The following is a 26,544-nucleotide window of genomic DNA, read 5'->3' on the forward strand; positions in this document are numbered from 1 at the left end:
CCAGAAGCCCAGTACCAGATGCAGTATGGCAAGGCAGGTGAAGCCCATTCCCCTCCAAGAAGCTTCCTTCTCAGCCGCCAGCAAAAAGGAATTGTTTAAATCCAGACCTTGACTCTCAAGTTTGACTTACAGAGCACTCAATTTTTATTTCTGTTTTAACTGTACGTACAGAACAGAATTAATTATCCAAGCTTTTCTGACTTCCTGTGCATTTTTGGACTCTGTGGACTCACAAAGTTGCTTGCCCTCCAGTGTGACACAGTATTTCTCTTAACCAGCTCTGAGCATTCGGTGTTTCCATGTTATTTTTGTGACTTGAAGACCCGTAGCTATCATCTCCAGATTGTTTTATTTTCTTCCTGACATTCAATTTCAACACACTGACTGAACTAAACACTGAGGTAAAAATCATTTTCATGCTTCTCCCTTATGTTTTAACTTCAGCGCTCTGCATTTGTCAGGGAAACTGTTAGTATTTTTTGACAATTATTTTCCACTTGAACTACCTATTGACAATTCCACTCCTCCCTTGTTCCACACCCATCCTCAAGTAAACACATCCCAAAAAGCATGATTAAATACTTGTTTGGGAAGAAACACGGAAGAAAAGAAAGAGGAAAACAGAAACAAAATAATAAAAAGAAAAGCTATTACTTGCTGTCTAGGAAAATCTGTTTCCCTCTCATGTTTTTCCAAACACTTTAAGTACAGCTGACCTAACATTTAAGCACTTGTGCCCATTGCATTTAAAAAGCAGTTAAAAGCAAAATGTGTAAAGGAGTTCTTTCGTTATAGGTACGCATATTGGCTCAGGTTTTCCCAAACTCAATCTGCCCCAGCATTTGCTGCAGTGGCTCAGAACCTCAGAGAGCACCAAGTCTTCCTCCTGTGGAACACGTGTGAATCACTAACTGGAGTCCTAAAACAACTGTTGGCCATGACACAAATATTGAAAATTTAAGACAAAACCCAACACCTCCATGTTATGCAAAGCATGCAAAAAGTTTGTTGTGTTGCTTTTTTGTTTGGTTGGTTTTGGTTGGGTTTTTTTAAGAAAACTTTATCAGACCATAAAAAACTAAACACCATTAATGATGCCTGCTTCCAACACTGTCTGAAAAGCTTAAGTGGTGAAAGCAGCATCATGTTATACAAAACTGCAAAAAAACTCCTTACGCTCAAGAGCGCATAGCAAGTCTGTGATATTCTATGTACAACACAGACTATTAATAAACTATTAACGCCAGTTCCTCTCAGAGGGAGAGGCAGACAGGCAGTCACAAAACAGGCTTTCCTTAAGTTAAGATGGAAAAGGCCAGGGACAAATACTAATTCAGTCCTGATACTTGATAATTGTGATAATCTACTACCATGCATGCCTCACATGCTCTTTGAAGCAAAAAGGAGTTGCTTGGCTTAGCAGGGAGGCTCTCCCCTATTATGCAGGCCAGCTGAGTCAAAAGCTATGCGGTACTGTATGGAATAACAGAAGGATCATTTCTGGAATAGTCAAATAAATGCCACTTAATACTGCTTTACCATCAAAATCTCCCCTGGCAGATCTATTCCTTTTTCCATTTTAAGAAAAAAAAAAAAAAAAAAAGTAGTGAAGATCCATGTGGGGAAGGAAATAACCAACTTTAAATAAGCTAATATAATAAATGTCAGACAACAAACATTCATTCCTACAGTGAAAATTAATGAAAAGGAAACTGGGACAGCTGCACAGTCCAAAATTGGCACTGATTTCAGAGAAGGAACAGGATCCCTGAAACTATTACTAGATGGCTCAGGAATCCCTGGCAAAAAATCAAACAGTTTCTTAAAAAAATTGCTGTAATTTAACACAGTATTTATGACAAAGTGACACAAGCTTACACTCCAGGCTGAAAACTGAGAGACACAAACGAAAGCCACATTTATTAACCTTCCCTTGGTCAGCGTGTCAGAAGCCCATCTTTCTGGCAAAAAACCCAAACTAAACTAGATGATTTGCTCATATATGAAAGAAGAGAGACTTTCATAATTATTTTCTTTAAATATCTGAATTATCAAATCAGAGTTCAAAATCCACTACCAAATAATCAGATGGCCAGAGGTCTGTACGCTAAAAGAGGGTGGGGGGAAAGGGAGAGTTGTTTTTATTTGAATGGAAGAAAAAAAACTCATATTTGTTATGTGGTTATAAGATAAACCCAGATTAAGATACAATCTTCCACAGAAGCTTAAGAGCAATCAAAATCATTAAGAATGCCACTAGATCCCTATATAAAGTGCAAATATCTCCTAGTCATAGAAGGAACCATTTTCATTAAGAAATTACTTGGAAAGAAGTAAAAGGAAGGCATCTGCCCCTCTCCCCATACAGCATCAACTCCAAATATTCTCAGACCAGCTAAAGGGCTGCTCTTAGAGAAATGCAGAAATAGTAGCCTACTGCAAATAGAGGAACATTGGTCCAACTTAAAAAATAGCGTGCAAAATGGGAGGAAAATTTCATGTGTGCCGGCTTTTCCTTGTATTTTTTAGAATCAGTGGGAAGTTTCCCACTGTAGGAGTACGGCAGCTAATTCAATTTATACATATACATATGTCAGCATAATACACTTTTATAAAATGGTAGCTTTTATAATCTTCTACCCTTGATTCAGCAAGACATTTTTATTTCAGGATGAAGTGTTTCAGTCCCCTAAATTCAGACCAATCTTGTTACAAGTCAGAAGTATTGTTCTGTGATTTACATAAAAGCATTTTCACTGAATTAAGCAGCAACTGACAGATAGGGTAAATGGGTTCCAGATAACATTTAAATAGCTGTACTAATTACACCACACAGAGACAGGAACATGATCCCTTACTCAAATCCTCAGAGTAACCATCCAGAACATTAAAGAGAAGATAAAAAAAAAAATGGTGAGCCATAAGACAGCATGTAAAGGAATTAAAAAAAACCCCAAACATTCTGCATAAAGGAGGTAATCTCAACTAATTAGACACCATAATGATCTTCTCACAATCTGTTAGAAGTGAGTAGTAGTTAATAACTTCACAGATTTCCTCCAATCCTTTCATCAGAAAGGAATGGCAGTTTCCAAATCATTACTGCTCTGTCATCCTGGACCACTGCCAAGAACGTGGAACTTCAGGACACCTGTCAATTAACGCATTCCTACTGAAGGCAAGCTCGTCTTCTGTCTTTAAATCTGTTAAAAATTAGCGATCACAAAAAAGCAATCAGGTCAAAAACCAGAGCAAAATTAAAATTAGAAGTGGCTTCTTGAAGGACAACAGTCTTCAACAACAACAAAAAAGAAAAAAAAAAAAAAAAACCCTGAAGAGTTGTGTCTCCACTGAAGTAACTATATACATACTTTGGAAGACCAACTACATGACGTAATAGGCCTTTTTCCATCTCTAGCATCTGTGGCATACAGTAGCACATGCCAAAATGACTGACCACCTGATGGACAATTGTGTATAAGAGTCAGATCTAAAGCTTTTCTCTAATCAAAGATTTCTGCAGGGGTTCTCGGTTTAAGTACAGGCTTTTCATTGATTTTTTCTTTAGCTCCAGGATGACTACTTTTAACTCTAAGTTGAAAAATATGAAGTTATGCATTGAACCAAAAAAGCTAGGTACAATACACATTAAAACATCCAAGGCAGAGGCGCTATTATGATTTAAAGAAACCAACAGATTTCTGAGCAAATACAAAAATAGTATTTGCCTAAGTTCAAAGACACTGATGATGCTGACTTCTGAGGGAGACGAGGAGGAGAAATGGGAGAAGCTAAGGAGGTTACGTGAAAACCAAAACAAGTTGTCCTTGACTTATATCTGGGTTGGTCAAAAATCAAAGGGTACAGCCAAGGGGGTTCTAGATTCAACAAGTAAAATTCCAACCAGAGCAAAACCAACGAGAAGGCTGTGATACACTTAAACACAGGGCTGTGACATCCCTGAGGTTTTGTGGCAGTCTTCCATATGCCAATTCCCAATTACAGCACAAAGCCTGTGACAGTTTGATATCCTAATAAAATAAAAAAGCATCCAAGAAGAAGAATGAAGTTAACACTGAAAACATTCTTTGCGCTGAAGTCAGTCAAAGAAAACAGAAAATAAATTATTAGAGTGCCAACTGTGGTATTGCCTAATAGAATGAAATGGCACACAAAATAATTCAAAGTACCAAACTGAAGGGCAAAACAGCCCATCTATTGAGCCACTTTGCCACAGTCATCCTTCTCTCTGGCAACTGTTCTGCAGATTCGCTTCCCTTGGATAAAATAAAAAATATATTTGTCTTCTATATCTCTATCACAGAAATCCTTCTTACCCAGGCATTTCAGAAAACAGGGCCCTGAATTTCAGCAAAGCAGATTATTACACAGTCCTACTTTACTGACAACTTCCAATAGCTTAAACTCTCCAATTTCTGGTCTGTTTCATAAACAAGGCAGGTAATTAGAAATAAAGCATTAACTTAACAAGGCGTGATCAATCTGAGATGAATCAGTCATGCACCTGCTTGGCTATGGCTGGCTGCTCCTACCTCAGCAGGAACCAGAAATCATAATTCATAAAGGCTACATATCAAAGGAGCACCTTTTTAAAAACAAAAAAACCAAAACAAACAAACAAAAAAACCCAACCACAAGGTTTACTAACCACCATTATCCAAATTTCAAAAGTTCCTCCAGTCTCATGTAATCACCAAGACTAGCACAAGCTCAAATAGAAATGACTGCCAGAGACTAATCCCCACAGTAAGGTTCAAATGACGTTCCAACATTCCCCATTTTTGATGAGCGCTGCTTGACGAGCACTGCATTTCGGTGACAAATGGGAACTACTTCCCACCCCAACAACCTCCAAAACTGCTTATTGCTTTTTTAAAAGTCTGTCAGAACATACAAAAACAAAGTACTTAATCTGAAAGGTAAGTGGAACTGTCATATTTTTTAAATTATTTTACTTTTTACTAATCCAGGTCTCGAAATAGGATTTTATGAAGCAACTGTTTCTAGTGGCTCAAATCAGCAAAAGCACCGAGTATCACATTGTAGAGCAGATATCAACATATATAATTTAATCCTACTCTCTGAAACCTTACCCAGCAAGTTTGACAAAGGGCATAGCCTGAAGCTAAAGACATCACTACTAACAGCAGCATTTCCTGCATCACATTATGTATAACCACTGGAAGGAAAGCACAGAGAGCAAGTGTAAGTTAAGCTTTCACATGCCTTTCAATCATCTATCACACTTTAAAATTTGGGGAGATTTATTTCATCCAGCTTTGACACCACCCTCTTTCTACTAGAAAGGAAGTCTGAACAAATTAGCTTAGGCTAAACGCCTGACTTGCAATTTTCTTTGCTTCTAACTTGTTTATGTTAAGAGGTCTGCATCAGGTATGCCCCAGCTCATTAAATTACATTTACTTCTCAAAAATCCTTTGTCCCAAGCAGAATTCTTGATGTTGCCCACCAAGATCTCTGGTATCCTTACAAGGCATTGTACCTGGAGGAGTAGAGACAGCCCACCTTCCACAGATAAATAAATCTTGTCTTGAAGAAACCGTTTCGTCTATCTCATAAGTATATTTTGATGCTGAAAATAGCATAAGCTGTTCACGCATATCTTCTAAATTAAGCCAATGAATTTTGACACAGGCCCAGTGAAAGGACATACATGCAAGAGACCACACAACTTGATCTATACAGCAAAACCTGCATTCAAAGTACTCAAAGATTTTTTTTTTCAGCTTTGAAACCAAACAGCCTGGTAAGACAAGTATCGCCGCTGAAATACCTTCAGCGGTTTTCTTCACTTCAAATGACAAGTTGCTTCTCTTATATCTGCTGTATCTAGCTGACCTTGGCAGTAAACCTGAGTGCAAATTAAACAAACTTTTAAACTGATGATCATAAAAAAATTTTGGTTCAAAGGGATCTCTGAAACACCATCTAACCCAATCTCCTGCCTGAGACAGGGCTGGCCCTGCCTGGTACAGGGCTGTGCATCTCTAGGAAGAGCCTGACTTGTCCTTGATAGGCCCAGTTAGGTTGTTGAAGACCACAGTTAATTCTGTCCTTATATTTTTGATCTCCAGACTGAAGAAATCCAGTTCTCAGCCTCTCCCTATATGTAGGTTCATCACCACCCTTAAACCATCACTCAAGAACAGGAGACCTAATAGGATCAAATGAGTATTCATCCAAGATGATAAAGAAGAGACCATGTAATTGGGGATTGAGCAAAAAGCTTCTAATACAGTCTCTTGTGCAATAGTGAGCTTTTACACAGTGGGCAACGTTCCCAGGAAATATATGAAACTTTTTGATTATGAGATCAGCGTGTCATATCTTTGAAGGATGGTATGAATATTTATTTAAGTCTCATGGGAGACAGACACTTCAGTTAGATCATTCTTCTATACTCTTGGGAATAGTGCTTGAAAAGGAAAGTGATATTTTTCCTCCTAATTTGAAGGCTCTTTTATTTTGAAAACTTTATTACCATCTAAGTATCCAAACCCATGGTTTCTAGAACAAGTCAACATCAAATTTAAGATGAAAGTGTGAGGCAAATTGAGTGAGGCAACAACACCCTGAAGAACAATTTCTGTTAAGTCTGAAAACCAAAAATATTTTATGTCAAGCTACTAACAAACTAAGAAAATGTGTACTGCAAAGACTTGCCATGCTAACAAATATGTAGGCTAGAGAAAAATATTAAGACAGCAGTTAGCATTTGTATTCTTCCAACCTGAACAGTAGGTATTGAAAAAAGAAGTTCTTTAAAAACAGAACCTAAGCAATTTACGAATGTTGTTGTGATATTGCAAAAGCTCTCACCTTTATGGCGAAGCTCCAGTGCTCCTATATCTCACTTTCATGAGGCATTTCTATGCCAGTATTTGAAGAAGAGAACCACAACAGGATCTCCATCTTTTGAATTTCATAATCCCTACAGTATTCTAGGCAGGATTAAAGGATTTCTTCAGGTATGCTAATACTGAAGCACGTCACACTTCAGGGGTTGCAGGATTCAAGTGTATTCCCCAATACTCTACTGTGCACCTGAGAGTCTCTCCTGTTACCAGTGGATGTGTGGAGACATTTCTACCTCCCCTGATCCTGAGGTATGAGCCCTCTACGCAACACATATGTCTTCTACAAGGGGACACCCCGTTACATTTCAGATACAAAGAATGTCTTCCAGTAACCTGATTTTCAGTTTTAACACAATTTTGTTGTTCCCAAGTCAGTCAGGTTAAGGAAAGACATAGACAAAATCTGTGTCTTTTGGCAAGACAAACTGGAAGACAGGAAAACATAAGAAAAAAACAAAAGTACAGAAGAAGGAAAACAACAACCAAACAAAACCCCAACCTGTTAGTCCCATTAACACCAAGCCTATGGTTTCACAGTCAGGTATGAGCTGAAAAAAAAAGTTGGTCAGGCCTGACCCCTTATATCTCATACTGGATCTGCCCCCACTTTCCAACCTCCTTTCTGCCAGCTCTAAAATCATGCAGTGAGTCATTGATCCAACAAAAATCAATCTGGTTTTCCTCTAGAGTTAGTTTCCAACTCAGATCACTAGGCTGATCCAACTCACTATGGGGCCATGCAATTGCTATAACCTACCCAGAGAAATCAGTAGTCAGGAAGCGAGGGACAAAATCTTATAATAAGCAGTTAAGAAAAAAAGTCTCTCTATTCATCTGATTTGCTATACAATCAGTCTGAATCTGATCAATCTTCCTACACATTTCTTGACAAATATCCATTAAATAAAACCTTTCTGTCCAGTGGAAAAAAAAAAAATAAATCCTACACAACCCAAAATAAAATAAGATGTTTTCCTCCAGGCTAATTTCCTTCTCACCCAAAATATTCTGGCCATTCTTCTTAATTGAAATGTTTCATTTCCTTTCCTTGGAGATGCAAAAGTCTTTATCAGACCAGATGTCATCTCATGCACTTGACTAACAATAATAACATTTCATTTCAACAAATGTTAAGATGTTCCATAATTTTTCTACTATTTGGTACTCAGTTTGCATTTTCAGATTGTAAGCAGCCTCTCCCTTGAAATGTTTATTCTAACTTGTTTTGGATATTAGCATGCAGATTAACATGCATAGCTTTTTCACTGGCTCACAATTGCATACATAATGATAAATTTAACAACAGTGACAACTGGTTTGACCCCAACAGTTTCCATTTAGGGATACTGCAACAATTTAGCACTATTTCTCATAAGATTTCAGTTTGCCACTTTCACATTTAAAAGCAATTAAGAAACTCTTTTGCCATCAAGTTCCATATCTTCCAAAAATGTTATACTGATGTTGTAATCTCTGTTTTAATTTGGCAGCATGCTTACGCGAGACTTCAGGAGGCTCCTTTTCCTCCTTTAACAAACCCCTTTCTCCCATATTACAACATGGAAGAAACCAAGTGTCTGATGATTGCCCCATCCATATGATAACTCTTGCAGACTATATAGCCAACGTTTTAGATGTAATTAAGACAAAGTAGGTGATGATCAGTTTCCCTGGATGAATGAGACTTTCTCTCTCCCCCCCCCAAAAAAAAAAAGCCTGGATTTCTTACAGAAGACAGCTACAACAGAAGGCCATTAACCTGCTTACCTACCCTTGTTTAATTTTTTTTAAATGAGCTCATCTTTCTCCACTTCATCTTTCTCCTCCCTCATCCATTCTTTTCTCAGACTGCAGCAATAACATGCTTTTATTCTTTCCTTTTGACTGCCAGGGCCTTAAACTAATTATTAATTGAGAATGTATCTAAGGGATCTGAATGAGAAAGTTGGAATTAACCCAACTGCCTCTTTCCCCTTTTTATTTTGCATACTGTAACACCAGATCTACCTGTTAGTACTGCTGAAAACAGCAAATGTGTTATTTTCCTTTCAAAGGCAAGTATGTTCATACCTGCTTGGGCAAAAATATGCAACAACGAAAAACAACATATCAACAAACAAATACCTAGAAAAGGCCTCAGCTTTGAGTGATAGCCACTAGCAACCAAGCTGCCTGCAAACGAAATTCTCAACAACTTTGCTGTCCTGCAGGAAAATCCTGCAGCGAGGGCATTGCACATTTGGGAAATCAGACAACTGACACTTCATCAAAAGCCTTGTCCTTTAAAGAGGCAAGAAAGGCATGACCTTACGCTGCCTGCTAGTGCAGAGCTGGCTGGTTGTACAACACCGACTCATCTTGTTTCCAGTTGTTAAATTACATTAAAGGACAGCTAAAAATATATTAAATATTTTCCTATTACTTTTCCATGCAAGCAACTGCTGTAGTTACCACAAGAGCAATGTCCAAGCAAATGCTTAGTAACACAGGGAAGGGAGGGGCACAGGGGGAGAAAGTCCAGGAATCCTTCTAACACATTCCAGATCAATAATGTAACATTTGGATTGCAAATGCAGATTTTTTTTTCTAAATTGTTTGTTGTGAGAACAAGAACTGATGCATTTCTAATGCTCAAAACAAGAAAACATTTCCATTTTCCAAACAGGTCCAACAGATCTCAGTTGTAGTTTTTACTTCCTCCCACCCCAAATTTTTGCTCTTTTTTCTTCCAAAATACACCAGAACTCAACCACTCTGCCTGTGATATACAATACACTAAATTTTGACAACTTCACACTTAAATGGCCCACCTTCCCTGATAGATATCACCCACAAATGAAAACAAACAAGGAAGATCTGTTTGAAAAATCCTAATAGTCAACGTTTAAAACACTTTGTGACAAAAATGAAACTCTTAATTGATTAATGATCTCAAGGTCTCTATCGCCATCTAGTGAAAACTCACCACCATTGCCAGCCTATCTACATAAATTGCACCTCCTTCACCAGAACTACACACACTAACCTCTCTGCTGGATCCAGCTGACATGTGCCCGGAGTTGTAAGGCTTTGTTACATTTCTACTGCCTGTCTTAAGATAATACAGCTCAAGCACTAGTTCCTATCTCGCTAAGGCTGACTGAAGAGATCCAACCTCACAGATTACACTCTGTCCTAGCACTCTGATCTGGCTTTATAAATGGCCTTCTCACAATGTATTTAATGCTTCTGCCCCCAGAACGAACATGTTAAACACCAGCATAGTTATAAACAAGTTTTTATTTGCCCATGTGTAACAACAAGAAATTTTAGTCAACCTAAGGAACCCAGTGACAGCTCCACTACTTCTAGCAAATTGGCATCGCCAAACTGCTGGTCATACTTGGTCATCCTAACGTTTCAGTGAGAAGTACTTCACCCACACAATTGGAAAGCAGCAATTTACCAAAGTCTTCAAAACTCATTCTCCTCTCTGCTACTTTAAAACTTAATGCTACGACGAGCTTCAAGAACTTCTTCAACTTGAAATACATATATTAGCCACTTTCAATTATTCTGCTAAGACTTAAAATTGAACTCTAATTGTGTTAGTGCAAATATTAAGTTCAGTTTTCATCCCACACAGTATTCTTCCCACTTAGACATCTACAAGCCTACCTGCATTTACTCAGGTCTCCTCCACAACAGTGAAAAAAAAGGCATCAATTACTTATCATCACAAAAGGCCATTTAAAATTACACCAGTAACATTTTTCCATAATAGTTGTTTTTAATTAACCTTTCCCTATAGAGAACCCAAATTTCCTGATACTTAACATTCACCTCTTTTATATTAGCACTTCATGGCAACAGGAAACCTATAAATAGAAAGACTAATAAAAAGGTTAAGGTAGTATTTTTCCAGATTAAATATTTAAACTTAAAAAAAAACCCCACAAAACTAAGGTGTCCTCTTGTGTCATTTTTTTATGGCAAAAAACACTACTCAAGAAATAAGGAACTAATAAAGCCGTAACTATTTACTGACTACCTACGTAAAAATGCACTTTTTCAGAACAGGGCATACACAGTGTATTTCACCAGAATCTGCTATACTTAGATACCCAGAATTACACAGCATCCTGAAAAATTCTCATATTTTCAAAAGTTTGTTATCTCCACAGTATCTAGAGTAATGAATATTAATCTACCTCAAGGAATGGGGAAAAAATAAGACAGTTTTAGCTCTACAGGGAGTGCTGCACTGCACAGAAGAGACCTCCAGAGACAACAATGCCCTGCTGAGCTCAGCGCTAGTGCTGCCAGACACAGACCAGTTCCCCCAGACTTTCACTGGCATCTCCCTGCTGCACTCCCAGCAGCTCCAGTTCATAGAGGAACTTTTTGACCCACACTGGGTACAACACATTCAGGCAACACTGTACCACAGTATTAAGTTTTTCCCCAAACTCAGAGCAACTACAAAACTGGAGATGCAAGTGTGTACAAGGGCTCGGCAGAAGCAAGCCAAGCTCTAATACCACCAGAATTTAAGAGGTAAGAAATTCTTTCCAATCAAAAATCAACTATGTAAGAGAAAGTGTCTCAAAGTGCTCCCTATCACATCCTGTATCACCTATTTAGGATTTTCCCATTCCACCATCACTTTGGAACATAATGCAGAAACACCAGAATTTCGTGTGCCATTGTCTCATAACTGATAAGTCACAGTCACCTGACAAACTGTATGTGCAATCAAAAAGTATTTTTCCCCTCAACAGCAGCCAAAAGCTCAAGTATCCATACAATACCCAGTTTGTGACAGGTGCTCCATATGACTAATGGAGATCCTTCTAAAAAAAAAAAAAAAGTCAAATTCATGACTCATTAAATACTGGTAGAAAATACAAAGCTATGATACTCAGCTGCTTTTCATACCAAACTTGTACATAAATACATCAGACTCAAAACAATAAAAGATATCACTTCCTCAGAGGAAACATTAACTTTTGAATTCACATGAACGCGTAGCGCATTTACAGTTATCAAAGCTGGAAATTATTTCTTAGTGAGCTTAAATGTACTGGTTACATAAATTAGGAGGACAGCAAATGTGAGGGTGTCTCTGGAGAATTGTTTAGATGTGAAGACTTTTAAAAACAAAGATGCCTTCTCAGAAACAAAATGCCCCTATGCACATCAGCTGAGGGCTGTATGTGGACCTTCCATGCAACAGGTGGTCCACAGCAAGGAGAGCTGTGCCCTCGCATCACAGGGAGTACATACCTCTAAACACAGATGTGAACTCAGACATCTCCATTCTCAACTAAAAGGCTGACCAGTCATCCTGGCACCTCTGCAGATTCCTGCTTGGTATTCTCTATATAAAGAGGTATATCTCTCTACAAAGAACTAATAAGAAGCATCATGAAAAATATGTGTTTTAAGATACTGTGTATCAGTAGTACGTTTTGAATCTTTAATGCTTTTTTTCCCCACTGGGAGCAAACCAATGTGGTCTGCATTCAGCTGCTATCCTAATCAACGAGAGTAGTTTTGCCTGTAAAGTTAACAGAAACTCTTAAAACCTGGTTTCTTGAACCTAATGCAAGCTTTAAGGAACAAACAAAAAGTTTCTGAAAATAAGGCCCTGACACATAATCCATTTTTACCCTATGATTAATTAGCCCTGCCACAAACTTTAGGGTTTCAGGAACCCAACATACCAGGGCACAGGACAGTCTGGCCAAAGACAAGCTCATCCAAAGCTGAAGCATACCACCTAATTGAAGACTAATCCATCAAGCAGAACTGGAAATTCGTGGAAAATGTGAAAGCAGCCTTGATTTTTTTTTTGTCACCATAATTTAGACCACTGAAACTAAGCAGTTTAATTCAAAATAAGGCTCTACCTAAAGCTTCAACTTGTACTTTTTGAGACATTTAACTGATTCTTTTCTAGACACCAGATTCACTTATTTCCAACTTCTCCAGTATAGTAAAATTAAAACTACAGTTCTGAAAACAAAAGCAGGTTCAAAAACAAAACCATTCTCCTACTCATTGAAAAAGCAGGTGGCTTGAATCCATCCTTTTTACATGCATGTATAACCTGTTTAGTATCTTACCTCTCTCCCTTTATGTGTCACCAAAGCAGCCAAAGGCTTGGCATAGAATCTGCTGTAGGAAAATCCCAGGCAGCCATACATGCTGTTAGCAGTGAGTTTCAAAGCTTTCTGTCTGATATCATACTGAAAAGAAACATAACCAACAAAAATGATGCAACCATAGCCAACAGAGAACAGAACTTAATGTTCACAATTACATTCACAGCATTTTATATAGTCTGCAGCAATGATGGGCTATGAGTAAAGCACATTACAATCACTGCTCACTACTAATCATCCCTATTCTGCAAGGCTGATCAGGGCACTTAAGGGGAGCAAGAGGAAAATCAAAGGAGTTCTATAAAACACACCTGTAAATAAAGGTCAGGATTTAAATCTGGCTGTTTCATTAACTGCTTAACTTGGCGCCTTCTCTCCACCAGCTTCCTGATTTCTTTAGGCAAAATTCCCATTTCCAGAGATGGGTCCGGAAGCTCTGGAATTTCTTCCTCTTCATTGACCTGTCAAATGATCACCACTGCTTACCATTTTTTGCTTGAAGATTTGATTTTAATGTGTTATGTGAAAAGCTGGGGGGGGCGGGGGGGGGGGGGAACAAGCAAACAAACAAACAAACCAACCCACACCAAACCACAGCTTATATCTATTCCTGCAGAGCACCCAAAGCACAGTTTAAAACAACAAGTATGTGAGCTTTTTTGTGTTATTTAACTACATTACCTACTCCCTGTTAGTGGACAGAGAGTAAGCCTGCCTCTGCCTGTGAGAAACCCAAGACACACATGGACCAGTAGCAGGAAGACTCTTTTTTATTTTCAATGTATGTGTGTGTGATTTATATATATACATACATATATATGTATATAAATCCACATAAATAAAACACTCTCTCACTCTTAGATAGATATAAAAATATTAAGAAAAGCAGACACACAAATGATTATTTCCATGTTGAAAAAAAATCCTTTTTTTATTATTGCATAAGTATTCTTGCTGTTCAGAACTAAAATGGAGCACATGCTCTGTGGAACTGATACTTTGAATAAGATAACTGACAAAAGAGAAATCAACAGTAACAACAGAATGCAAATTCCACTCCAAGCAACTCCTGATTATAGCAAGGCAATAACCTAACAGAAAGCATACATTCATCTTGTTAGCATAACTACAGAAATGCTTGCTCAGCAAAAATGGGAAGAAATTTCAAGCACAATGGAAGAGACAGAAATATACAAAGAAAGGGCAACAGAGACACTATGAGGTTGGCAAGTTTAGTAAAGCAGTCTGGAAAGAACCATAACAAGAAATGACACCAAAACCTGACTGAGTATCATACCCTGATAGAAATCAAAATGAGCTGCTTCAGCCTGAAGCACACCTAGGGAGGTGGAGTAAATCCACAGGAGTTTGGAGGAACTTACTGACGGAGTTCCACATACTTTTTCCTCATTTCTGCTATGGTACTAGTATTTCAGTTGTTGTGGGACTAACTCTGTCCCATAACTACTTATGCACAACACATTAACTCCAACCTGTGAGCTGACACCAGTTAAAAATAAAAGCCTGAGGTTTAACCTTTAGACCTGACCAGCTCACTGATTCAGTTTACAGCACAGCTCCACCAACAACTGTGCCGGCACAGCTGAGGAAAGGAGAATAAGCTGTCATGGATAAGCCATGGCCAACACAGCTGCTGAGAAAACAGTACGTGGAACTACATCTTCAGGAGGTTTCCCAGATGTGTTTAATACAGGTTAATGCTGTATTAAACAACATTAATTTCTGTAAAACTGGTCTCACAGCTGACATAGTCACAGTATCACGCCCTGACACACATGCCAAAGACACAGTTTTGCTGCTAATAAGGGCTGAGCTCATATTGCATTCTTTCCACCCGGCAGAAGCATGAGACTTGTGTCTCCTTCATTCAGGTATGTTTGCATTAATTCTGTGGCAACTTTACTTTAGAAAGCCTCTACCAAGTTAAGATGAAATTCGTCAAGGAGCTTAGAAAATGCTAGAAGGATCTGGGTCTGAAAAGGGCCAAAAAAGCCTCACTAAAAATCTTGTTTCATGAGAATACAAAGATTTTATTTAGATGGGAGAGACATTACCAAGATTCTAAAAGAGCAGAATCATAGAATGTACTGAGTCGAAAGGGACCCACAAGGATCATCGAGTCCAACTCCTGTCCCTGCATATGACAACCCCATGTTGTTCACACCATGTGTCTGAGGGCATTGTCCAGTCTCTTCTTGAACACTGTCAGGCTTGGGGCCGTGACACCTCCCTGGGGAGCCTGTTCCAGTGCTCCACCACCCTCTGGGGGAAGAACCTTTTCCTCATGTCCAACCTAAACCTCCCCTGGCACATCTTCCTGACATTCCCTTGGGTTCTGTCACTGGTCATCAGAGAGAAGAGCTCAGCACCTGCGTCTCCTCCTCCCCTTGTGAGGAAGCTGTACCTGCCATGAGGTTTCCCCTCAGTCTCCTCTTCTCCAGGTTGAACAAACCAAGTGACTTTAGCTGCTCCTCATACGGCTTCCTCTACAAACCTTTCACCAACTTTGTGTCCCTCTTCTGGATGCTCTCCAGTAGTTTAATATCTTTTTTATCCTGTGTTGCCCAGAACTGCACAGGGTGCTCCAGGTGAGGCCTCACCAGTGCAGAGCAGAGCGGGACAATCACCTCCCTGGCCCAGCTGGCAATGCTGTGCTGGATGCACCCAGGACACGGGTGGCCCTCTTGGCTGCCAGGGCACTGTTGGCTCATGTTCAACTTCCTGTTGACCAGTACCCCCAGATCCCTCTCCGCAGAGCTCTCCAGCATCTCGTCCCCCAGTCTCTATGTACAACCAGGGTTGCCCTGTCCCAGGTGCAAAATCCAGAACTTTCCTTTGTTGAACTTAATGCAGTTGGTGATTGTCCAGTTCTCCAAATTATTTAGATCCCTCTGCAGGGCCTCCCTGCCCTGAAGAGTGTCAACAGCTCCTCCCAGTTTCTTGTCATTGACGAACTTCCTTAGTATTCCCTCAAGTCCTGAGTATAAGTCATTTATAAAAACATTGAAGAGAACTGTCCCTAAGATGGATCCCTGCGGAACCCCACTAGTGACTGGTCACCTGCCCAACATAACCCAATTTACTAAAACCCTTTGAGCCCAGCCCATCAGCAAGTTGCTCACCCAGTGCACTGTGTGTTTACCCAGCTGTAAGCTGGATATCTTGTCCAGGAGGATACTGTGAGAGACAGTATCAAAGGCTTTACTGAAATCCAAAAAGATCACATCAACTGGCTTCCCTTGATCAGTTAGGTGGGTAACCTTGTCATATTACTGAAAGGAAGATGACAAACATATAATACACAAAAGGTCCCAAACCAAAACTTACTAGGCTGAATCTTTAAACAAGAATCACTTTTTTAAGTGCCAGATGGGAAAAAAGGAAACAAAATACATTAAACAGTGAAAAAGAACAATTTCTTTAAAAGCTGATTCACAGAAAACACACTGAAGACAAGACAGTGTAACTTAAGTCACAAGTTAACGCACACAAACCTCTGCCCTTTTCTGTGCTTCTGATGACAGTCTCTGCACTGTGGTAAAGCAGATGTTAAACTCTTGAATAATCGATGGGTACAAGCTGTTGAAGTCGAGAAGCAAAATAAACTTGTCATAAAAACCTAAAACAGAGTTTAAAACAAAAGTCAGTATTATTCAGTCCACCTAAGGATTTCATCCAACTCCACAAGTAATATTTAAGTGACAGTAACACATCGTACCATGCTTCCCTTAAAGTAGCTGTTGAGATGCACCGCTACCCATTATAGAAATCTGTCAGAAGTGGAACGATCCAACTCCATTAACTCACCAGAGTTGAACAGATAGCTTCTGTGTTACTATAGGACACTTGTACAGTTTTCCCCACATAGAGGAGAAACTGAAAGAAAACTTACGTGTCCATTAGAAAGTGATACAGACATACAGTCCTAATTCCTCATAAAATCATAATCTCACAAAAAGCTAAGAAAAATAAATGGAAATTCCCAAGGATAAGGAATTAGACAACGTTGGGAGTTTTCTTGTATGCAACAACCCTTTCCCAAACCACCACACCAAACTCCCACAAGAAACACAGATGGAGCTCATTCCAATTTGCATTGCATTAATATAACCTACCTGTCTCTAATTGCATAGAAGGAAAGAAAACTGCCACATCTTACCAACTTTGGGATCCAAGACCAAGCCCCCAGCATATGCTGCTTTCTTTTTCCCTATCTTTGATTTATTCTGATCTTCAAAATCTTCGTCTTCATCCACCTACATTTGGCATTTAAAAAAAGTCATTATCTAGTCTCCAAGATTTCTATACTGTTGGAGGAGTTATTTTTGGCAAATCAAATATGAAATTGGAGCGAGTGCACAGAGTTCCTTTTAAAATACATGCAAAACATGGTGTTTTCACCATGATCCTTGTTAAAGCTCTCTACATGTCAAAATAGCATTCAAACCAACTCCTATAGGAACAAACTGACAGCAAGAGGTTACAAAGACCCTAAGGAATTGTCGTCATTCAGCACAGCACTAACATGCATTTTCTGGATGGTTGTAAAAGTAAACACTGGAAAAAAATAAATCAACTCATGACCCAGAAGTATTTTTGCCCAAGCTATACAATCAAAATAACTAACTGCTTTGGAAATTGCTATTGAACTTATTTAAAAGTAATACTAAAAAGAAAAATACAGTGAAATACAAATTCATTCTTAAATATTAATTTGTTTACTAACAAGTATATAAATGTTTCTATAAAAATATTTACACTGGTATTATCCAAATGAGTACTTTTAAAAATAGCCTTGGATATTTTACCCACATTCTCAAATCACCTTACGAATGATACTTGAAATGTTGTCTAGCAGCAAAATAATTGTAGGGCAAATATGCATCTATTAAGCAACACAGACTGTCTTCTTAAGATAACCCTACACAGCCAAGTACTTAGCTTATTTCAATTTTAAACTACAAGAGTAGCTGAGTTTCCACAGATGTGATAGAATGTACAAGGTGTTACACTGTCCCTTTAAACCATACACTTGTCTATTATCAAGTCAATAACAACAAAATATTGTAATTAATCGGAAAATGTAACTAAATTTGGGGTTTCTGTGCTCTCACAGAATGGCAATATGCAAAAGATAGAAGAATGGGATTTTTTGATTTTAATAAAGATTCTTAGAGAGAGAAAAAGTGAACCCACCAGTTTCTGCAGAGGTTTTTTAAAAACTTGTTTGTCAGGGACTATGTAGTCTTTTTCATAAAATGCATGAAGCAGCAAGAACTCATTACGTTCAGATCGTCCACCCATCATTGTCCTTGACTACAGACAAAAGAGAAAAAAAAAAGTTCAAAGCAAAGCATGGAAAACACTGACATAAAAAACCAGACTAAGCAATGTCTTTCAAATATTTATTAGTTAACCTAGCATTAATATTATTCTGTATCATCACCATGCACAAAACTCAAATGTGATATTCTTCCAGAAGTTTTACATTTTTACTCGACTAGATCATTCAACTCTCACACTTGACACAAAAAAAAAAATTGCAGCATCATATATTATCAACAGTGTTCTCAAATTAAAACTAGCTAATCGAACACAGAAAACACAGGACTGTTTTTGTGGGACTTGTGGGGCAAGGGAGTAATAAAAACGTACCATGACATTCCCAGAGATGTTTGTTATTTGAAGGGCCAGTGGCAGAACATTCAGCTCACACATGATTTGGAGAATAAACTTGGCATCTGTCCAGGTGTTTTCCAGCATAAACATTAAGTGACGAGAATCACTGGGAAAAGAAGCAAGATGGCCTAGTAAAATAAAATCAGGTTCCTATGTACTCTGTAGTACTTGAGACCTATACGCTGCACAGAACATGGCATCTGTAGCATACCAGTAGTGAATTACATAGCAAGCTCTTTTAGTTGGAAAAAACAAAACAAAACCAACCAAAAACAAAACAAACAAAAAAACCCCAAACAAACAAAAAACAAACCCACACCTAAAAAGCAAAACTCAGGCTTGCAGATCTTATTAGGGTATCTAAACCAATGATCTCACAAATCAATATGCTTCACACATAAGAAGCCACCACCTACCAGTAGCTTGAAACATTATAAAATATTGTTAAGATAATATTTTATTTTTAAAATACCAGTATGCTAAGTCTGCATCTCCACGACAAATCAACTAAGCAAGGATGAAACTGCATAGCAGGAAACTAAATAGCTCCTCCACTTTCCAGTGAAGTATTAAAAACACAGATCAGCAACATACCTGTACATATTTCGAATTTCCTCTGGTAAAATTGTTATCTTTTCTATTTTCAAAATCTGACGGACCAGTTCAGACAAATGGTAACTTTTGCAACGAATTAATTCTTTAGCAGAAATTTCTACATCACAGATCATTCGACCACATGCAGCACTCCTTTCAGCAAACCCTCCTCGACCCTGAAGGATATCACACAGGGAGAGAAAAATGAAACACAAACATTAGCAAAGAACATCTGTCCAAAATATAGGCTTATAGGCCTCAGTCAAGTCAGTTGGTCACTTAACACTCCAACACTCGCAATACTCTACTAAATACCACTAATACCCAAGTTTTATAATTGTGCCCTGAAGAAATCCATGCTATCTTTCAGTGTATGTGGATATGAAAAAGCAGATATTTAACTTTCATTACTAGTTAGATCTTAAACTGTCATGCCATTTTTTTTTCCTTTAATAATTAGAATACTCCCAACAAGAAGACAGGTGTGAATTTCGCTTTTCCTCCAAGGAGATTTTTTGTACTAATAGCAGGACAAAAAAGTCACAGAACAAAGCACACACAAACAGTCATCTTGGCTTCTAGGAAGGACAGCAACAGGCAAAATCATGGCCACATTCAGCACTTCGACACTCCAAGCCTCACACATTGTCCTCAGAACGAATACACACTACAAACTACAGAATTATTAACTTAGCAGCTCTCTATGGGATGATTCACCCATCAATCCAAATCATATTTTCTCATTTTACAGTTATAGCAGACAAAGACTGTTACAGTAAAGACTATTGCAATTAATTTGTCATTACCATCACCTAGTTGAGACATGTAAATTAAATTAGCCTAACTTGAAAATTAGGTTGGCTTATTACTGTATTACAAGTCATATAAACACTCATCATTTCTGATCTGGGACACATGAAATCCAGCATGGCCAACAGTCAAAATACATCAGCGTCACATTTACAATTCCTCTGCAAAATTAATTCATTTTTAATCGCATGCAACATAAAGGGGCTTAAAAGACTTGACCAATCTTATTACCCCAAGCTTTGGCATATTGGACCTCCTCAGCCGACCTATCTTGGACCAGTGAGGGACTTTGCACACATTAATTCTTTGAAGCAGCACTTCCAGATCAAATCCATAAATATTATGACCCTTGTGGCAGACAAAAATAACAAAAAAAAAGGTTACAACAAATACAAATTTAAAGATGTACTTTCACACACTCAGTATTCGCTTGCCCTCTGTGGTTTTTTCCAACTAATTGATGGCATTATCTCTCTCATAGAAAGCACTTGCTAAGAGAATGTTTATCACCAGTATTCATTAGTCTTAACAATAACAATGCTGTTCAGCGAAATATCAAAATCAGCTCTATAACTGGCACATAGCACACACGATTCAGCCTTATGCTTAAATACCAGAGATTAGAATTTAAAGCTTCCTAGAAAAAAAATAAATCTTTATACAGCATATAAACTTAGCTATGAGTAATTAATTCATTTTCTCTCCATTCATGAAATTCTCAATATTCATATCAAAATAATGTATTTTTTTCCTTTGATACTACAACAGGCATAGCTGTTAAATGTGGTCTGGAAGACCTTGCAACCCACATTTACATATCAAAGTACTCCAGCAATATTTGCAAAGTTTAAAGAACAAGAAGGACATTGATGACACTGGTCTGTAACCTCAGCTGGAAGCAAAATGCCTCCCTGATGAACATGAGCCTCTGTGGCTGAGTCACCAGGAACTGCAGGTTCACCACACCAGACACACCTGTGCAGTGCAACACTGTGCTATAGAAGTAGCTCTTTAAAATCAGCAGCAGTATTACAGCCACAGTAGATGGGTCCTACCTATACTGATAAAGCCTGTTTTTCAACAACATAATTAAACCCGGTGCAAATTAAACTGCACTAACACGGCTCTACTGCTTTTAGGATCAGAGCGCTCAACCCCCTGCTACTGGCAGCTTCAATTTAAAACCACTGGCTGGTTCCTTCCCATAACCACCAGGAAGCTCAGCTCGTGGGGCAAATACCCAACACCAGCCACAGTGAGGGGAAAACATCAGGAATCTGGATGCTCATTTCATTCTCTTCCTACCCCTTAATTAGTTGTATTTACCTACAGAAGAACAGTGAGTTGTATACAGCCAGCCTCAGATTTATAACGAACTTCATACTGCCTTCAAAATTTCATATAAAAGTCAGGACTATACATTAATTAAACACAACAATGAAAAGAAAAGGAGTAATCATAGTAAATCCTCCACTGCCAAAAGAGTAGCGAACATAAGAATTCTTATCACAAAACTTTGCTCAGATTCTGTGGATTTGTATAGGTTATCTATTTTGATTTACAGCACAAACACAATCTAAACAGTGACAGAAATTACATGAGCATCTGAACTGAAACAGACTCTTAAGTGTACGAAGAGTTCCCATTTTTCTAGAAAATCATGAGGGTTTTTTTGTTGTGTTTTGTCTTTCTGAGTAAAGAAAAATATACTTGTTTCAGGTACTATGGAAATACTGCCTATTTCAGATATTATGGGAAATAATAGGATGCATAAAATGCTGTCAGGGAAAATTCTCTATCATCTTTGTATCAAAGTATACCTGCTGTCTTCTAAGTAAATTCAATTCCTAAGGCAGTCTAAGATAAACATTAAAAAACCTGTAAGAGGACAAAAGAAAAAGAACAAAGCTGACCAACTGACAATATGCTTTAATTTAACTCTCAAAGTCTCAGAATACTCACCACAACAACATCAGGGTCAATTTTGTGAATCTTCGCAAGGAAAAATCCCAGCAGTGTTCTCTCTGTTGCCGTAATTTCTATTTTAGCATTCTAAAAGGAGCAAGATAGCACCTGATTTCAATGACCCAATAAGTTTGAAATGGAAACATCTCCTCTCCCCTACTAGTTACAAGACAATAATAAAGCACCACAGAATTCTCCCTTTCCTTCTATAATTCAAGGCTTTTTGTTCTCACTCTGTAGACATAGCTTTTCTCAGGGGCTTTTTTCAATTTTGCTTTTGTATGCAGGTGTCTAGTGATATTTTAAGAGCCTCCTAAGAATCAAGCACACCAGGAAAATCACACAGAAACAGAGGAAAAGCAAAAATAGGTTACTTTATTATTCTGACAGCTCTCCCAGTGCCCTTTAGAAAGGATGTCTTCTAAATTTTGACAGAGTACTCTACAAGGAAAGAAGAAACAAATTCTCCCAGTTTACTACAAGTACACAAAGTATAATGAAAATGAATCACAATTTAAGCCTCTTCGAAACACTTTCCAACTCTCTTGTCTAACACTCTATTTTATGAACACAAGTAGCAGTAGTACAGAATCTCACAGAGCACACACCTCTGTTTTTACAAGCAACACAGAAAAAATACCTGGATGTAGGTTTGCAGAGTGGAAAATTAATGAAATAATCATACCATTGCTTTGAATATTTCCCTTACACACCCAAAGCAACAGAAAGTTCGTATTTTAAAAGGTACTGCAGTCAGAAAGCTAACAAAATTACCTTCTTTTTAATAACTTCTTTGAAGTCATAAGGAAAAATGCAATCGTTCGGTTTGGAAACAGCTGCAAAAGAAGTTATATTTGTTCTTACACACATGTTCTTAATTGTATGCTCCCTGTAATTATCTATCCACAGCAAAAAGGAAAACTAACTTCTAATTCTAAAAAGCCAGCCTGACGTGAATACTTTTCTTTAAGGTAACCAAGTAATTAGTCAAGTATTAAACAATTTTTAACAGTTATATTTGAGGTTATCATTGGAGATTAAAAGTCTGGGCCACAGCTGCCAAAGAACTTCCTTTCACAAGCATTCAACACCCTTCATCACTTCCTACTCTCAAGGTTTAGATGATCTTACTACGACACTGCTGCAAGAGATTTTTTTTTCTGAGAAAACTTGTTTATAAATAGATGTGATATTTATTTTTTTTTAATTCTGTTCACGAGAACTGAAAAATAACTGACGGTAAATAAATGGTCTAAATCAATGGGTGAAGAAAGTAATCCAAGAGAACATATGATTACCTAAAACTAATGACAGTAAGCTGTATAGACAAGAGTTACTTCACATCATCTCATGCTACCATTTTTTCAATAAAGACTTAAATAAAAGTCAGTAACCAATGAAGTTAAAAACACAGATAAAAGCCTGCCTGGGAGTTAAAGCTTTTTCACCTATTTTAAGCCATTATTACTTCAGAGACAGAATGAAGCACAAAACCCACCCAAATCAACAACAACAAACAAACAAACACAAAACCACAAACAAAAACCATCCAAAAAACACCCCCCACACAACAACAAAAGCACACCACACAACAACAAAAGAAAAAACTCTAAAGGAGTTCCTTTTCTACTCATCAGCTGTTCCAAGTACATACCACAGAAGTGCGTCTGAAAAGGAGGCTGAGGTGGAGCCTTATCCAAAGGAAATTTCTGATGAATCAGAGCTGCTACAGCCACAATCTACACCAAAGACATAAAGAACACGGAACTTCATAAACATGACTACTATCAATATAATTTCTTCCTTCCTTTTTTTAAAGTTTCTTCATCTCTTTCCTCTTGTTTCAAAAAAAAAAAAAAAAAAAAAAAAGAACCTTTTGAAAATGAAAATTCCAGCTATAAATACTTTAAAAGAGAAAAAATATCAACTGATCCCAAGTAAAGTAAAGCACCACTTACTCCTAAATGATTATCTTAGAAATCTGAGAGGCAAAATAATTCATTTTGGAATACTCTGCTTTTATCAAATTTTGTTCTGAATCTGAACAGACCCCACAGTTTAAAGGATTCCCTGTGATGTTTCTGCTTGCTTTGCTGGCAGGATGTCCTGGCTCCCCAGACACTGGTCAGGAAAACTCAACAGAAGAAAAAAACAGACAGCCTTCAGAAACACCTTGGCAAGCGGAGTCCTGTTGGGACCCAGCATATGTCTCATTACATTGGCTAGAAACCATACCCATCCCCCTGAAAAATTTTGACTTCATTAAGAGGACTCATTCCATTTGAAAATTTGTCAGCCTAATTTTTCTTCCATCCAATTAGCCAGAAACAACTATCCTAGCCTATTAGTGAATAATAAACCTCTTCCTAAGCTAGGGAGACTTACGTTAAAAACAGATTAAAGTGCCTGACTATGCATTATGGTCTGCAGTTCGTAATCAAAAGTAGCCACCTACAACTCTCCTCCTCTCTGAGAAAAGGAAAGATCTCACAGCACAATAGTAGGTGCTATAAGACTTAGGTGAATCTCTCACTCTATTTCAAAATGAGTTTTATCAGCATAAAAACATGGTCATTTTACCTAGAACCCATGACTAGCTCTAACAAAAAAAAAAAAATCCATTAACAGTTTTCTGGGACAGTTTCATTTTTAACTACTATGCACAACAGACAAAATGGAAGGCTTGAAAAAATACATAGGATCCGCTGTCACAGTAAATATTCCCAGCAAACAGGTCCCCTGAATCCACAGTTCCCATGCTGGTGAGATCCCAGTAAAAATTCCTTTGAAAAGCCCACAGCACAGAAAGTTTATTTAGCAGTAAATACATTTAGACATGTTTTATCAGGTGAAGTTCTTTCAAGCCTTAGAAAATTTTTAGTATATGCCAAAGAACTAAACCAAACCAAATGAGAGCAGATTACTTACCTCATTCTGGTGAGTCTTTGGGTTCTGAGTGGTCTTCATGCTGAGGGACATGACCACGATAGGAGGAGGAGGACAAAGATCTTTAACCACATTCACCAAGCCAGGCTTCACGGCCACAGCCTCCACCTTACACCAGCTGACTGACTGACTGGAAGGCTCTGAGGAGACAACACAAACCACTTTCATCCTTCTGGGAACCACAGGTAAGGCTTCTCTAACGGCACCACTGCGCCGTGCATGTCCTTTTAACATTGTGTCCTTGTGGGATAGTCCAAGATCTAGACTAATCCTGCCCAAACTGAGTAACTCCCTGGGCTCTAACTCCCCAGTCAGAAGCCCAGTAACACTGGGACTCTTTAACACCAAGTGAGAGAGGGGAGATTGGTACTGGGGCCAAGAAGATGTGTAATGCAAGAAATATACTTCAGGAAGCTTTATACAGAGTCATAGCAGAGTAAGGTATAAACCAACTGAGCGTAACTCCACCTAAACTAATATACCACCTCTTAGCATCTAATCTTGTAGTCAGTCCAAAGGGAGAAGGCTTCATAAAAATTAAATTAAGTGAAACTTTCATTTACACAGAAGTTTTTTAAACACTACAGAAAAGGTGGCCAGAGTGCTAATCAAAAGACTATTGACCAAATGAGAACAAGAACATGTGACTCACTGAAATGCACTGGATAATTCATTTAGATGTAGTCCTTCAGAAATACGATTATGGAAATAAGGAGATGGGGAATGACATAAAAAGAGAGTTCATCCTAGCCTGGTAGTATAAGCTATCCTAAAATGTACAGAGGGCCACAGAAAACTATTTAGACATAAAGTGTAAAAGAGGTAAAAAATTATCTAGATAGATAAGGCGGGGGGAGAGAAGAAGACGTTCACCACCCATTATCATTTGAATATTTTGGTCTGTAATTCTTCACTTGCTTAAAAAAAAATAAGTGATCATTCACAAAAGATGCTGCTGAAGATAATTCACTACACGCAGTTAGAAAGAAGCAGAGGTTACATTTCTGAGTGGTTAACTTTTTGACAACAGCTGTTGGTAGACCTGGTTATCTTACTCCCTACAAAACTATTTAACCCCTCTCTGGAAACCCACATATTTTACCTTCTCTGTTTTTCCTAGCTCTAAATGCAAGCAGGTAACTGATTAAAATATTTTCATTTATAAAACACTGATGATCTCTCCAAAGGAAGACAGGTGATCAATTGCTTAACACCTTTTTTCTTTGATCTATAATATCTTAGTAACTAGAGCTTCAAATAGGACTCCACAGAGCAGTGGTCTCCAAAGTGGGGTGCTGGCACCCAGGGGGTGTATAAGACGATCCATTATGGTGTGGGAAAAAAATATTTTTTGTACCATTAATAAATAAAATTGATACTTTTTAAAGTATTTATTCCACATCTCATGCCTTTTTAATTTCTATTTTTGTGTTTATTTTATAATGCACATAATACATTAGTAGAGCAGTACATTTATATAATTT

At 38.0% G+C, this 26,544-nt stretch overlaps 1 protein-coding gene and 1 non-coding gene across 5 annotated transcripts in view; both read right to left on the bottom strand.

Annotated features, from left to right (window-relative positions):
• POLA1 (DNA polymerase alpha 1, catalytic subunit) overlaps positions 1-26,544 on the bottom strand; it is a 209,440-nt gene that overhangs the window by 154,752 nt on the left and 28,144 nt on the right. For all 4 annotated transcript variants that reach the window (XM_065070777.1, XM_065070769.1, XM_065070753.1 and 1 more), the window contains exons 15-26: positions 25,043-25,200; positions 23,769-23,853; positions 22,889-22,950; positions 22,112-22,201; positions 20,381-20,497; positions 19,340-19,515; positions 18,722-18,851; positions 18,263-18,382; positions 17,226-17,322; positions 16,561-16,685; positions 13,357-13,506; positions 13,007-13,129 (exon numbers count right to left, since the gene is read on the bottom strand). In XM_065070777.1, the coding sequence (XP_064926849.1) occupies positions 13,007-13,129; positions 13,357-13,506; positions 16,561-16,685; positions 17,226-17,322; positions 18,263-18,382; positions 18,722-18,851; positions 19,340-19,515; positions 20,381-20,497; positions 22,112-22,201; positions 22,889-22,950; positions 23,769-23,853; positions 25,043-25,200 (1,433 nt within the window). The remainder of the gene's footprint in view (positions 1-13,006; positions 13,130-13,356; positions 13,507-16,560; positions 16,686-17,225; positions 17,323-18,262; positions 18,383-18,721; positions 18,852-19,339; positions 19,516-20,380; positions 20,498-22,111; positions 22,202-22,888; positions 22,951-23,768; positions 23,854-25,042; positions 25,201-26,544) is intronic.
• Positions 16,835-16,965, bottom strand: LOC135578367 (small Cajal body-specific RNA 24). Its single transcript, XR_010469881.1, has one exon. It is a non-coding gene; the product is annotated as a small Cajal body-specific RNA 24 (non-coding RNA).

Source organism: Columba livia, chromosome 1 (assembly GCF_036013475.1).
Source record: "Columba livia isolate bColLiv1 breed racing homer chromosome 1, bColLiv1.pat.W.v2, whole genome shotgun sequence".
NCBI lineage: Eukaryota > Metazoa > Chordata > Aves > Columbiformes > Columbidae > Columba > Columba livia.